At 29.9% G+C, this 15,719-nt stretch overlaps 1 protein-coding gene across 2 annotated transcripts; it reads left to right on the top strand.

Moving 5' to 3' along the window:
* Positions 1 to 10,973: 10,973 nt before the first annotated feature.
* On the top strand, positions 10,974 to 13,238 carry LOC145958295 (uncharacterized). Of its 2 annotated transcripts, XR_014434043.1 has the most exons (4): positions 10,975 to 11,785; positions 11,914 to 11,947; positions 12,381 to 12,503; positions 13,124 to 13,238. XR_014434043.1 is itself a non-coding variant. In XM_083075200.1 (3 exons), exons 1-3 carry the CDS (start codon positions 11,321 to 11,323, stop codon positions 12,395 to 12,397), a joined length of 516 nt encoding a protein of 171 aa, XP_082931326.1. In that variant the 5' UTR covers positions 10,974 to 11,320; the 3' UTR covers positions 12,398 to 13,113. The 2 variants fall into 2 exon arrangements, 1 of the variants encoding a protein (XP_082931326.1); XM_083075200.1 differs by lacking the exon at positions 13,124 to 13,238 and having other exon boundaries at positions 10,974 to 11,785; positions 12,381 to 13,113.
* Positions 13,239 to 15,719: the final 2,481 nt, after the last annotated feature.

The following is a 15,719-nucleotide window of genomic DNA, read 5'->3' as shown; positions in this document are numbered from 1 at the left end:
GTTTTGAATAGTTGGAAAAAATGAGTTAAACAAGGAGATGAAAACATAAGAAAAATGGGTGTTTTAATTTTCGAAATAATTGGTAGGGAGCAATTTGGGGAGGATGTTGAAAATGTGATTAAGATAATAACAAGGCCTATTTATTTATTAATTAAGTTTGTTAATGATTGTTGGAACCTGACTGAAGATGGTCTAACGTCCTGTTTAAAAATCTCACCCACGTTGGAATGCCCAATGATCAAACTAAACCTTCGTTAATGGTTTTGAAGAGTTCATGGAGTCGCCACCGATATTCTGCTCAAAGCATAAAAAAAAATCATTTTTTTTAAAATAGAGTTGCGTACAAGAGTCGGTTTCGCGTGGGAAAGTGTTTAAGCACCCCACAACGCCTATTATTAGTACCCTATGGCGTATTCATTAGCAAAATTAAACAAAGATTATTGTTTTTACCCTTTTATTAAAGATATATGGATGTGTTATCTACATGATTTTGATTCTAAATATGCATTATTTAAAACAATAAATAAGAAAAAAAATTATAGAAAATAACCTTTGAAGCAAGCTTTTATATATGAAAAAAACATGAAGGCGCTTTATGGCAGCCTCCTCACTCTATAGGAACCTTCCTAACACTCGAAAATTTAAATTGGGAACTCTGAAATCCTCAAATATCCAAGAATTTCTTAATCAGGAACAACGTCAAGTTTATTTTACTCAGAGTTACCTGAAGAGAATTAAAAAGGAGAGAGAAAGAGAGCCAATTTTCCTAATTGGTTAGCTGTGTGGGGTATGGGGAAGGAAAGCTCCTTAAATATATAGGCTCTTGAGGGTGGGAATGGCCGCTCCAAATTGAGAATGACCGTTCTCACCCTATTTTTTTACACTTGTTTTCACTTTTGGGATCGGTCATGCCCAATCGAGAACTTTTATACTCAGTGACATGCGCCATTTTCATGACCAATATGCTCGTTTTTAATGTTCAAAAACTTGTTTTCTTGATTTTTTGACTCCTTGGAGTGCCTTCTAGGGGTCCGTTGCTTCCTTTTGAAGTATCCTTGAGTCTATCGCTCGTGTTGGGGTCATTTCCTTCATTTCTAAAGCTTCCCATCTTCGGATTCTTAACCTAGACAAAAATTGGTGTCTACAATGATGAAGGTCCAAAAATGGGGGAATTTTATGAAAACATGGATACAATGCTCGGAGAATAGTGAAGGAGATAATGAGAGGAAATAAACATGCAGTGTGTTATTCACACGAAGAAATGAATGTATGCAATGCTTGCTGCTCAAATGAATGCTTTAACGATGGATTCTATTGATTGGTAGTTAACTTGTGGTTTATAAACGTCAAAACTTGTAGAGGTGGCAAGAAAGGTGTTATCTCAGCCCATAAGAAGCTCTTTGGTTGAAAGAGCATGGAGTACATATTCTTATATTCACAATGTAAAAAGAAATAAATTTAATTGTGCAAGAGCTGATAAATTGGTCTATATTCACTCTAATATTCAATTGCAATCATGATTTTATGCTAGTTACAAGTAAGGCCCTTTCAAAAAGTGAGATATGGATTTTGATGACACATGTTTAGGGAAAAGTTCAACAAGGTTAGAAGAGATGAGATGTGAATTAAATAATGACATCATAGAAGAGCAAGGAAGAGGAGTTTGCTACCCAGAGAATTTCTAATAGAGGAAAAAGAAGTAGAAATTAAAGTTTTGTTGCTCTTGACATCATGGATTTTGTTGCTCTTAAAATATTTATTTCTTATAAATGTTAAATTGGAAAGTTTTGTTGCTAAGAGAGGAAAAAAGAATTAGAAATATGTTACGTACTCTTGTATGTGTTATCTTTTTTATATATGGATTTCTTTTCTTGATTTATATTTGGCTTCAGTACGTTTAATATCATGCATTTGAAAATTTCACTACCTAATTAATTTATATGACAAAAGAATAACGTTTATCTTATATATTATTTAACGGCTAATATTACACCAAAGGAACAAAAATACAACGTCATATCCTAACTTTAAAAAGTATTAAGATTGATTAAAATATTTAAAGTATTTAATAATATTTAAAAAAAAAATCATTACTGAAATTACATGGAAATATATAAGGCAGACCAATTTCATGTGATTTATACATATTTTATCCATATTAAAAAAATATATTTATAATATTTTATATTCTATTATGTAACTTTTTAGTAATAATTTGTGTAATTTATAATTTTTTGATACATAAAAATAATGTATTTGCACCATATTAGTTGATATGTTAGAATTATTATATAAAATTAAATATCGTACCAAGACCAACTCATTATGTATACCCCTGTATATAGAGATTACAATATGGGGCGAGTCGAGTACGAGTTTTATGATACTCGTCCCCGTTTCTAAAATTTAAACTCATTCTAGTATCTATATCCATACTCATACCCGTCAGATATATTATTTCTGTCTCTATCCCCTTCCCTGTCGGGTATCGGGTATACCTGTACCCATTAAAAATTATTTATTTAATTTTTATAAAAAAATATATAATTTTTAAATTAATTTTCGATTATATTATAATTATAATTAGTTTGTTTCTTTATCTCATATTTTAATCAAGAAACTTCTTAATAATTAAACAATTATAAATATTTTACATTATAATAAATAATCACACATAATAAAATATTAAAAAAATTTAAGATTATTAAATTGGCGATGAGTATAAAATCGGGGATGGGAACGGGAACGAGTATAGGAACAGGTAAGTATATACCAATATCTGGTTTAATATATTAGATTTTACCCGTACTCGTATCCGTATTTGATCAAACTGAATATTCTCCATCAAAATTGAGATGAATTCAAATACTACCTACAAGTATGAGCTACCCGCATACCAATTTTCTATGTGATTGCGTATTGTATATTTGTACTTTTATCATGTGCTAATGTTCTGTTGTATAATTGTGCAAACAGTGATGCTTATGGGGAAGATTAAGGGTGGCTATATGTATCGTTGCTATCCGTTTAAAGTTTGATCCGTGAAATTCGCGTTTTATATATGGAGCAGAAAAGTTTACCCACAAAATAAATATTTATTTTTTAAGTTTGTATTTGATTTGTCAAAATTTGTGGATAAATAAGTTGATTTGCGTATCTAAATAATAATTTGAAAATATATTTTTTTAAAATAAAATACATAAAATTAGAAAAAAAAATTATTTTATAAACTAAATTTCATCATATTATTTATCAACATTTAAAATAGTTCAAAATACTAAGTATTAAAATGTTAAAATAAAAAATATCACAAATACTTATATAATAGTATCAAACCTTCAATAATAGAAGTATCAAAATGTCATAAAAATAATTTAAATGACACATACATGTTAATTAAATATAGTTTTAATATCATAATAATTTAAAAGATTAAATATACAATTTAATAGTAAGGCCTTAATATTTAAAAATATTAAATAGTAAAATTCGTAAACTAGTCCATGAACCTACTGGTTAAATCCGTTAAATTCACAGATTTCACAAACTAAATTCAAAAATTAAACATAATCATATAAATTTAAAAATATATATATATATCCGTGTCAAGTTTAGGCACCAATCCACAAATCCAGATCCATTAACCCTCCCAGGAAAAGAGGGTTTAGACATTACGGGGGTAATCAAGCACGGTCATGAAATTAATGTGTTTTTTGTGTTCCAAAATCTGCCACATATAATTTATGTTATAGCTGGATCAAATTTTACAGTGAGCTGTTATTGGTAGTATTAGAGTATGTTGGGTAATAACTGAAGATGTATCTTATGAGAAATTCTATTATATTCTTATATATTTAAAAGGTTTTTGGAATTGTTTTTTTTTTTTTTAAATTTGAATATTTGATTTAGAATTGTATGATTTTTAACATATTAATTATTTTATTTTAATATATATTTTTTTAAAATTCTTATATATATATATATGAAATGTTTAGATTTAGTAAGAATATTTTTATATATTATGAGTCATGATAAATTAAAAAAAGTTCATACTTATATACGAATTGTAAAAGGTAACTTGAATAAAAAATTTACAAAATCTCTTTCAACTTCAATTAATAGAATTTTATTGTACTTTTCTCATAGTTATTTTAATTTTCACAAAATAATTTGAAACATTTAGACCAATATTTGACAAAAAAAATAATAAGTTAATTAATTTGATCATCTGTTCATTAATAACACATCACTTAGTATAAAAAAAATTAAAAATAATAAACTACACTTTACATCATTTTATTAATTTAAAAAAATTAGTTATACCAAAATATCCCAATTTATAAAGATACCATAGTAACTCCCTCTTCTTATTTGGGTTGGAAAATAAATGTAAATCTTGGTTAATTTGTAATTTATACTTTCTTAAGTATAAATTTGATCCACCATAAGGACATGTATTAACATTGAGTGTCTGATTCTTTCTTGTATATGAGTTTTGATACTCTTTATATCTTCGTAATATATAGATTATTTTGCTGATAAAAAAAATGCACTACTAAAATAAAATAAAATTTTTACAATATTTTTTTTGCAAACTTTTATCATGAAAATATTTTTTATGATCATTAAAATTACAGAAAAATTTGAAAAAAATTTTTGTAAATTATTTTTCGTAAAAAAATTTCTAAGAAATATTTATAAATTATTTTTCGTAAATAAATTTATTAAAAAATTTTGTAAAATTATTATTGTAATAAAATTCGCAAAAAAATTTTGCCAATACTTTTTTTAAAAAAATTCACAACAAAATGACATTCTTTTTAGTAGTGACGCTTTTAAGTCAAAAATATTCCATCATAGTGACGATAAATATTAGATATTTATATGTTACAAAATTACAATACATTGATAGTATATATATGAGTCAAAATGCGTCAGATTCCTTGGCATGAGACCCAAGGTCTCTTGTGGGCAATAATATCTTGTTTTGCTGTGATATAACAAGATAAGGTTATTGCTGGTTAAGACTTGATTAACTGTTATGACTGCCTTCACTTCTTACTTGTTTAGACTTCATTCAACACCAGTGATATTAATTTGACTGAGTCAGCATCTACTTCAATAATGTCATACACTGGTTGAGCTCAAGTCCAATTTTTGGTATAATGTAATGATGGAATCATGCTTTGGAGTGCAAGAGGTGACATACTCAAAGAACTAAGAGGAGTTGGCTAGACATGAAGGTTTGGGTCAGTCAGGGCCCAATGGGCCTTATGGGCCTGGGAAGGCCCAAGTTGAACTTTTCATGGGCCATAGTTTGTTATAGCTATTTTTCATATGTTTTGTATACATCATGTTAGTATAGGTATCATATATTTTGGTCTTGTATTTTGGACCACATAGAGTAGCATTTTAGGTTTTAGGCTTGTTGGGCCTAGTTTTGGGCTTCATGGGCCTTTGGGCTTTTGGTACCCAATATTGGGCTCATTTTCATTCTTGTAATTTTTCCTTTCCATTGTATTTGTTTGACCATTGTATTTAGGTCATTAGATTAGGAAAATACAAGGAATACTAAAGTAGGCTAATTAGGTTAAATTAGGTTTAATTTGGAAGCCATTTAAGTTACATTTGAGTCACATGTTTTGCACCTTTGGTGGCTGAACATGTGACCTCAAATTAACCCTAAATGACACTCCAAATTACACTTAGATGCACCTTAGGTACCTGAATTTTCGGAGTAGCACATGGGAGCCAAAATTTGAATTCAAATTTCAAATTTGAATTCAAATTTTGGGCGCCACATGTCACCTTTTGATTTAGGCGCCCAAAGTGTGCAAAACCGTGCTTACTTAAGTGTTTCCTTCACCATTTGTATTCACTTTGAATATTCAGAAATTTGAGAGCCATTGAGCCAAGTTTCTCCCTCAAAGTCACCGAAATTCCAAGAGAGAAAGTCTTAGAGAGTGCCTTCAAAATACCCTAGGAAAACCTATTTTCCTTCTCTTTGAAGTGTGCAATCCCTTGAGGCTTGAGCTTGGATGCTTCCTTCTATGGATTAGGAATCCTAATCCGCAGGTTCTACATCTTCTAGAGGTGTTCTACATTCGGTTTATCTCCATTGAAGTTGATCCGTGCCTAGGAGGAGCTTAGGAGAAGCTAGTTCTTCACTTCTTCTTACTCCTTCCATCATTTTTGGTATCAAGAGCAAGGTCTTCAAGGAGATAAGTTCTTGAGTTTTTGGTCCGATTATTTTTGTGTTCTTTGTGTTCTAAGTGTCTTGTTTGAGTTTCTTTTCGGATCTACATGCTTTATATCATATTTTGTTCCATAGATCCATTGGTTGATTGTTCTTGAATTTTCTTCCTCAATCAACTTGTTTAGGACCTATTAGCTTGTGCTTATTTTTTATTTTAATTTTGAGTCTCTCCATTCCTAATATGTGTCCGTGATTGGACTGCATACATTGCATTTAGATTTTGGTTTTTAATCCATGTTTTGTCTTAGTATGTTTGTGTAGTCTTTATATGTCTTAAAATTCCTTGAATAGCATGTTGACCTAAATTTTCTTTGTGTCTAGTTCATCAATTTGTTGCTCTCGGATTGCTTATTGTTCTTGCCTCCTATATGTGCTTTTTCTTTTACCTTATTGTGTTCATAACTTGCTATTAGTTCTAGTAAGTTTCTTTAGAGTTAGGTTTCCATTGTGTCTTAAGTTTTCAAATCACATTTCCATTGAAAAATCTTATAAAAAAAATTTTGTGACTCAAAATTTCAAGTGCTTAATCTTACTTCTAGTGCACTATCTTTTGGATTCAAATTTTAAAAAGTAAATAGGCTGAAAACAGAGACAAAAACAGAGCCTAAATCAAAAGAAAAGTACAAAGATTCAAAGAAGAAAAGTGTACAAAAGAATCCAAGACAAAACCTAAAAACTAGTGCACTAGTTTCCTTGTTTTCACTTGAATTTTTGTCTAACTTGTAGTCACGGTTTCTATAGCTTGGAATCTTAGAAAAATTTGAAACAAAAGGCAAATATACTCTCTGGACTCTTAACTTGAATATAGAAAAAGAAAGAATTAAAAAAAAATTAGAGAAAGCATTTTAAAGTGAAAAGGCCGAGAGGTGTACATTGGTGAAAAATCACTTGATTCCTTGTTATTGTTTTGACTACTACTTGTGCTATACTTATCCAATTGCTTTCAAATTTTTTTTGTTTTGTTCATCTACTCTAGTACCTATCTAGGAACATTCCTAACTGAGTGCTAGCTTTATTTGGAGTCTTATTTTCCAGTTTTACTTGTTGAACCTCTTTGAGTCTTGTCATATATACATATTACTCTTAACTTTTGGTATAAGCTTTCCAAATTGTGCTTTATTGCTTGTCTAGTTTCCTTTCAATAATTTCCCTGTGCTGGAAGTGGCCTCAAATCCTTGCTCAAGGATCAAGCATTGCTCAACAAAGAGTAGGAAAAGTTTGGACACTAAGACCTAAAAATTTGACCTAATTTAGTGACCAAAACTTCTCCTAAACTTCCTTCACTTGAGTGACCATTCCTTTCACCTTGTGAGGCAGCCACCATTAACCTCTTTGTTGTGTTTCTTTTGCAGGTTCAGTAGCATCCATTTGAAGGATTAGTGGCGGATTAAGACATTTAAACAAGTGTTAGAAAAGTTGAACACAAAACCGCCACTAATTGGTCACCAAAGCCGCCACTTTATTGCTTTTTAGGCTAGTTTAATTTTTGTCAATTCTCTTGTATTTTTAAACCAATTTGTAAAGCTTGGAGGGAGTATTAAGAAGCTGGTCAGGTATATCTACATCCTTGATAGACTCTCACGTGTAGTACTAGTGGAAGTGGCTTGGAAATTTCATATGTTTCAAGCTTCCACTTAGGATATCCGACTAGTTGCTTAACTTGCTTCTTTTTAAGTTTTCTTGTACTTAATTGCTTTACTTTGTTGCCTATAAACGTCTAGAATTGTGTAGTTTTATTTGCTCACGCTTAGTTAAGTGTCAAAAACAAACAAAGTTGTAAAAAGCATACAAAATTTTTGTGAAAAGTTTTGGGGAATTGGAAATACCACAAAGGAGTTTAGTGATTTCCACTTGAAAAGACTTGGTTATTAAGTGGCTCTTTGTAGCTCACCTCCCTTGATAGTGCAACTTGTACACTTAGACTTCCAAGTGCTATTTTCATTCCTAGAAAATACCAAAAACATTTTTTTATAACTTTTTTGCATAGCATACAAATTCTTTTTGCTTAACCATGAGTCATCATACTCAAGGTAGTAGTGACTTTGATACTCCTAAAAGTTTTGAAAGAATTGTCAAGGAGGTTGAAGCACTAAAACTTTGGAAAAATGATGAGATGCTTCAAAAACAAAAAGAGAAACTTGGAAAAGAAGTACAAATCATGGCTTTGGAACAAGAAATCCAAAAGATTAAGCAAAGGGAAGAAAAACTTTTGAAAAGATTAAATAAAAATAAAAGTCCAAAAGGTTCTTCTAGGAGCTCAACCAAGAGCTCCAATGATTCTCAAAGCCAAGATAATGATGGTAGTATGCATATGGATGCTTACTATCAACCAACACCTAGGAGAGTCATTAAGGAACACAAAGTGAGGGAATCAAGGGTTGATCTTCCTTACTTTCATGGAAAAGAAGATGTGGATGCCTACTTGGATTGGGAAATGAAAGTGGAGCAAATCTTCACTTGTCACCAAGTAGGTGAAGAAAGAAAAGTTCCCTTGGCCACCTTAGCTTTCCAAGGACAAGCTATGTATTGGTGGACCTCCTTAGAGAGAGAGAGAAGACTTCACAATGACCCTCCAATCACTTATTGGAATGAGTTGAGGAGTGCTATGAGAAGAAGGCACGTACCTTCTTATTATAGCACTACAAGAAAAATACAAAATAGCGACCGAAATTAGCGACCGAATTTTGTCGGTCGCTATTTAGCGACCGAATTAGCGACCGATTAAAATAGCGACAGATTTAGCGACCGAAATTTATCAGTCGCTGTTTAGCGACCGATTTAGCGACTGAAATTTGTCAGTCGCTATTTTGCGACCGAATTAGCGACGGATTAGAGTGGTAGCGAGAAAATCGGTCGCTAAATCGGTCGCTATTTACTTGTGTTTCATAAAAATATAGTTTGCGACGACCAATTTTGAAAATAATTATCAAACAATTGCGACCGAATTTAATTTCGGTAGCTAAATTTTTTCGCATTTTTTAACTAAAATTACAAAGCCAGGATTCGATCCTTGGTTATGGGGGTTATGAGCCAACAGCCATACCGTTATACCAACTTGATTTCTTAGTATTCTTGGGAAAGTAATATATATATATATATATATATATATAATACAAAAGCTTATAATTTTTATTATTTATAATTTAATATTGGATTTCTTTTGATTATAAAACATAGTAAATAAAATCTAAAATCTGTATTAGTTTCTTTGATAAAAATATTTAATTAATTTTAATATATAATAAATTTAATATCAAAATATTTATCTAGATTTGAGTTATAATTATTATAATCTTTTTGATTATAAAATATAATAAATAAAATCTAAAATCTGTAGCAATATCTTTATACAAATATTTAATATCAAAATATTTATTATAATTTTAATTATGATTTTTATAATCTTTTGATTTAATACTGGATTTCTTTTGATTATAATATTTTAATGTGTTTTATTTGAAATACCAGTTAAAATATTTTATTATCTTTTTATTTTAATTTATTATAAAATAATTAGAATATTTAATTTAGTATTATTAAAAAATAACTATTATAAGATTTAATTTATTTAATTTCATTATTTATTATAATACTTTTAGTCATTGTATTGATAAAAAAAATATTTTTAATTAAAATATATTTAAAAATTTTAGTTAATTTATTATCATTCACTTACTTTATTAAAAAGTGATAAAATATAATTTATTTTCAATTAATTTAATAAAATAAAAACTTTAAAATATATATTTAAAATCTGTAACAATTTCTTAAATATAAATATTGAATTAATTTTAATATATACTAAATTTAATATTAGAAAATTTATTATGATTTTAGTTATAATTTTTTATTATCTTTTAATTTAATATTGAATTTCTTTTGATTATAAAATATAGTAAATAAAATATAAAATCTGTATCAGTTTCTTTGATAAAAATATTTAATTAATTTTAATATATAATAAATTTAATATCAAATTATTTATTATGATTTGAGTTATAATTATTATAATCTTTTGAATTAGTATTAGATATCTTTTGATTATAAAACATAATAAATAAAATTTAAAATCTGTAATAATTTCTTTGATACAAATATTTAATATCAGAATATTTATTATAATTTTAGTTATGATTTTTATACTCTTTTGATTTAATACTAGATTTCTTTTGATTATAATATTTTAATGTATTTAATACTTTTGATTTTTTTTATTTGAATTATAATTTTTATAATATTTTGATTTATTATGATTTAATTTTTATAATTTAACAATCCAACCCTTAAAAATAATGTTTATTTTTAAGATAAATATTATTTAATTATTTATATGAAACTAATTAAAAATTTGATAATAAATTAATATGATTATCCGACACAAGTGAAATTTAAAACAATTTCTTTATTTTAATCTAATTCAATAATAACATGTTTGATTTAAATTAAATTTTAAAAAATTATTTATTTATTTATTTTAAATAAATTAAGCACAAATTAAAAATATAAAAAAATGCTCATAAATATTTATTTTTTATTTTTTAATTACCATGCCTAATCACAATTCACATATCATCATCTTACACTTTGGCAGGATATAGTGACCCATAGATTCAATAATTCAGTAATAATAATAATAATAATCAGTAATCATTATTTCGCAATTAACAAGCAGGTGAGGCGAGAGAGCGAGGCAGTCCCTCCCTCCGTTACAATTCACTATAGGGGTTTTCCCAAAATCTTAATTAATTAATAATTAATTAATTAATTTCCATTTTCTTATTTTTTAGGTTAGTAGTAAGTAGTTTTGCCAGGAGAAAAGCAAAAAAGAAGGGGGAAAGAGTGAGTGAGTGAGCTAGTGGCGAAACCCGCTCACAATTTGGCATCAAATTTTGAAAACCACCCCACACACACTTTCACCCTCCAGCGCACCCTCTCATCAAACTCCAATTTCATTTCTCTCTCTCTTCTAATCCCAATCACAACGATTCTATTCCCTTTCCCTCCAATTCTAGGGTTTCTCTCAACGCTAGGGTTCCCAATTCTCTGGTCCCCCCTCCCCCATCCATGGCCACCGAAACCCTAGAAGACTCCAAGCCTCCGCTCCACGACGCCAAATCGCCACCGGCCTCCGAGATTCCGGAGAAGGAGGCTTCCGCGGAGGCCGCTAAATCCGAGGATGATGTCGACGGAGCAAGCAACCGGGAAGTAGAAGAGGAAGACGCCGGCGAGAAGAAAGAGATCGACGAGGACGATGAAGAGGAGAAAGACGACAACGACGATGAGGAAGAAGTGGAAGAGGAGGAGGACGAAGCGGAAGAGAAAGAGAAAGGGAAAGAGAAAGCGAAGGCTAAGGGAAAGGGACGCGGCAAGGAGACTCCGAAGAAGAGTAAAGCATCGGAGAAGAAGGATCCAGTTACGCCGGCGAGTGAGAGGCCAACGAGGGAGAGGAAAACGGTGGAGCGTTACTTTGTGCCCTCGCCGGCCAAGTCTGCGAGATCCTCCGCTAGTAAAGGTTTCACAATTGAGAAGGTACACATTATATTATTTATTTAATCTAATTACTTAATTGTTTATTTTCTGGGTTCGTGAGGACTGGAGTGGAGTTTTCATGTTTTGAATCGTTTGGATCTGTTTGCTTTTTTCTTTCTTTCTTTCAGGGACGTGGCACGCAGCTAAAGGATATACCAAACGGTGCGCTTAGTTTCTCTTCTCAATTACTCTGTTGTTTCCTTCTTGTTGTTGTAGCCTTTCATCTTTAATGATTTCAATGAGGGTGCTGAGTTTTACTTGTTAATAATTACTTATGGATCAAGTAATTGTGAATGTTGTTTGAGGCTTTCTGTGATTAGGTCTGGAGTTCGAGCAATTGTGTTTTGAAGTGATGCCATGGTTTACTTGTTGTTGATGGTGTTTTTCTCGCTGTTCATTTCCTTTGCACTTTGTTTTTCATGTTTGTTTGTTTGTTGTTTTTTCTTTTTTACAATGATTAGGCTGCTGGGTTCCTGGTTCCTTTGTTTAAATATGTATAACCATTAGGTTTTAGATGCTTGCACCCTCAATGATTATGGATTTTAGTGGTTACTAGTGTGTTACTGAAATTGAAATTTTTGTCTCCTTGATGCAGGATATTACTCTTGCTGACTTAGCCCCCACCCACTTGATTAGGCTTAGGCTTGCTCTCAACTTTTTTGTGTTTTATTATGAAATCCTTAACTCACCAGATTGTGCTTGTAATCTTGCCAAACAGGTATATACCTCCTAGTTCATTTAATGAATTGAATGTGTCATGTGCTTGATTAATGTATGCCTCCTAGTTTCTTAACTACATGTAGCTTTCTATAACATCCTTTTTATTTTCTTTTTTCTCTGCATAATTACATAAGCATATATTTCCAAGAATTTTTGAGAGAGATGTTTAAATTAGATGTTGTAGAGTACATGATATCCATTTGTGGTGGTTATGGTCTAAGGGACATATCTTCACTTGGAAAAAGTGGCAGCATCTTGTTTCTTTCTCAAGATGATATATTCGTGTTATATGGAGAAAAAATGATTGCTTATAAGTCCATCTTTATCGATCCATCAACACCAAAAGGAATTGCTAGTGTGCGCTTGTGATTTGGTGACAATTTTCAAGGACAAAGTTCATGAAATATAATGCCAAAATATCTAACGAAAGCCACATTATGATAGAGTTTTTCTAGATAAACACCATATTGGAAAGTCTAATGAGTGAGCTGCATTGGTAGATTTTGGGAACTTCAAAACAAAATTGTGGCTATAAAAAAGTTCTAAATACATGACTCATGACATTGCACTATCTGTTATGAAATTTCAATGATGTTTCTTTTATCTGTTTTGATGCAGGCTGTGATATTTCCCTGCTGCTATTGTGGCTGCGGTGCTTTAGATCATAGTTGACATGCCAGCGATATCAATTATTGCCATATGCAAAAGCCTAGAAAACTGATTCTAACTTTTTACTGTGTAAGAATCCTTATCTTATTTTTCTTGTTGCGTGATTTCTTCATTTAATTAGGTACCTTCATGGAAACATGCTAACTGGTCCAATAACGCCTGTACTTGGCAATATGTCTATAAAAATAAGCTATAATCTAGTATATAATAATTCTAATAAAGTTGTTAAATATGATAATACTCTAGTATATAATAATTCTAATAATTCTTTCTTTTCTAATTATACAAGTTTAAATAAGGATAAATATTATTTTGAATCTAAGTCATGGGTGTTGGTTCCTCTGCTTATGTGAATCCTGTTGCAATTCATATTTAAATATTTTTTTTCATTCTAATTAGAAGTTCAACAGTAAGGATAAAAAAGAAGTTTGAATATTGGTTTCTATGTTCTCTTGGACATGATTTTCTTTTAATTAGATCATTATTTTGAATTAATACTTCCCTTGCTTTAATTGTGTAATAAATAGAATTGATAAGGTATTTCTTTGATCTTTAATTTGTTTTTGGGTTGCTAATACTTTGAGTTTTTAAATCTTTTTCAAAAGCTGAATTTGATGTTTTAATCATAATTTCTAGAAAAAATTTACAAGGCACAATGAAATCTCTTTTGGCATGTCAAATTAATGGTTAAATTAATACTTCCCTATATTGCAGACTCATGAGCAACTACTAAGTTACTATTAAGTCTGATCTTGTACATGTTGAATATGAGAGGAACAGAGGGAATCCAAAAGGTTATGAATTAGAAGAAAATATTTTTTTAATCAAAAGAAGCAAAAGTAATTCTCAGATTTTTTTTAACGGTTACTAAAATTTTTCACAATTAATTAAATATTATTTAGCATAATGTAATAATTTTGGGTAGTCTAATAATTTTATGAATGAAGATTAATAGCCTTTTTTGGTTTAAAATTATAATGTGTTATCCATGGATAATAAGGTCATCAATATTTTAAACAATTCATAGGTTTTGTGTTCATGTACTACTTCCAAGTCCACTTCTATCATACCCACATTAAAATTGACAAACTGAGAACCAAATAATAGTCCACACATGTTAAAATTGTCAACTTGTTCTTTTTTGTTTGTTTATATGTTTAATAAGATTCTCTGATCATGCCTTACAAAGTGTATTAATCTTCATGCTTTTCAATTATAATCGATCAATTGAAGTTTTAAGTAGTTTTTAAAAACTGCTTTAAGAAACCTGACAAGATAGATGCATTCGAGCCAAGTTCTTACTCTATGCTCGTTGTATTTGTTAGCATTCTTTGGGAGTTAAGATACTGTTCTAAAGTCGTTCCCTTACATGAGTTTTTATCTCATTCGCCATGCTAATTACTTTTACTTTGCTGTATTGTTGTTTCTCTAGATATGTATAAACTTGTGGCTTTTCTGACAACAAAATGAACTTCCTTGACTAGACATGCAAATATAACTTCCTTTGGTATGGAATATAAAATTTTAATGGACAGATTACTGTCTCTTCTTTTTTTCAAGAAAGTAGCAGACAATTTGAATTTTCGTTTCATCCTCAAGGGGTTTTATGTTTTGTCCTGATTCTCTTCTCTTGTTGCTACTTCTGCACTTAGGGTGCTGCCAAATCGTTAATAGAAGATGATTCGTTTTATACTATGAGTTTACTCAAGAAAGGGGCCAATTTGTTTATTTTCTTGTACTTGATTTTGTTATGTTGTTGGACTGCTGTTGGACACTGGCTATCACTTAGAAATTCCAATTCAGTTATGTTTTAATTTATAACTTAGAAATTATTCTTTTTTGTAAGTTAGTTATGACATTATATAAAAGGAAGCTAATACAAGTTCAACAGCATGATGAGTAGATGCAGTATATACTACGCCATCTCAACATTGACCCTTTAAGGCCAACCCCTCCTGCACCGAGTACTACCCCAGATGATCCTGACCATGCTGTTGATGATGCTCTTGATGACATAGCAGAAGACCCTTAATTAAGCTTCTTTATTTTACTTGTTTCGGGATATTTTATTGTATTTGACTATTACTTTGTTCAAGTTTAAACGTTTTATGTTATTATTGTGTTTTTAGCATACTATATTGACATACTTATATTTTATTTAGTTTTCACTATAATATAAATCTTCTTCGATAAGATTTTGTCTTTTAGTATGTTCTAGTTTATTATTATAAATTGTGTAATAAATATATTGTTAATTACATATTCATTAACAGGTATAAATTTATAATTAAAAAAGAATTTAAAAATACTGGTATATTTTAGTGACCGAAATAGCGACTGAAATTATTTGTAGCTAATTAAAGTTATTAGCAACTGAAATAGTGACCAAAATAATTGGTGGCTATTTCAAATTTTTAGCGACCGAAATAGCGACCCATTTTATCTGTATCTATTTCAGGTTTTTAGCGACCGAAATAGCGACTAATTTTATTCGTACCTATTTCAGTTTTTTTAGCGACCGAAATAGCGACCGAATTTATCCGTA

Source organism: Cajanus cajan, chromosome 5 (assembly GCF_000230855.2).
Source record: "Cajanus cajan strain Asha chromosome 5, NIPB_CcT2T_4, whole genome shotgun sequence".
Classification (NCBI taxonomy): Eukaryota; Viridiplantae; Streptophyta; class Magnoliopsida; order Fabales; family Fabaceae; genus Cajanus; species Cajanus cajan.
The sequence above is the reverse complement of the archived record's forward strand: the minus strand, read 5'-3'. Positions and strand labels throughout refer to the sequence as shown.

What these genes read in the sequence shown, in the direction of transcription:
- LOC145958295 (XM_083075200.1), top strand. Translation starts at nt 11,321, where the DNA reads ATGGCCACCGAAACCCTAGAAGACTCCAAGCCTCCGCTCCACGACGCC. An exon ending in AAGGTTTCACAATTGAGAAG is followed by an intron (nt 11,786 to 11,913) that starts GTACACATTATA and finishes TCTTTCTTTCAG; the next exon opens with GGACGTGGCACGCAGCTAAA.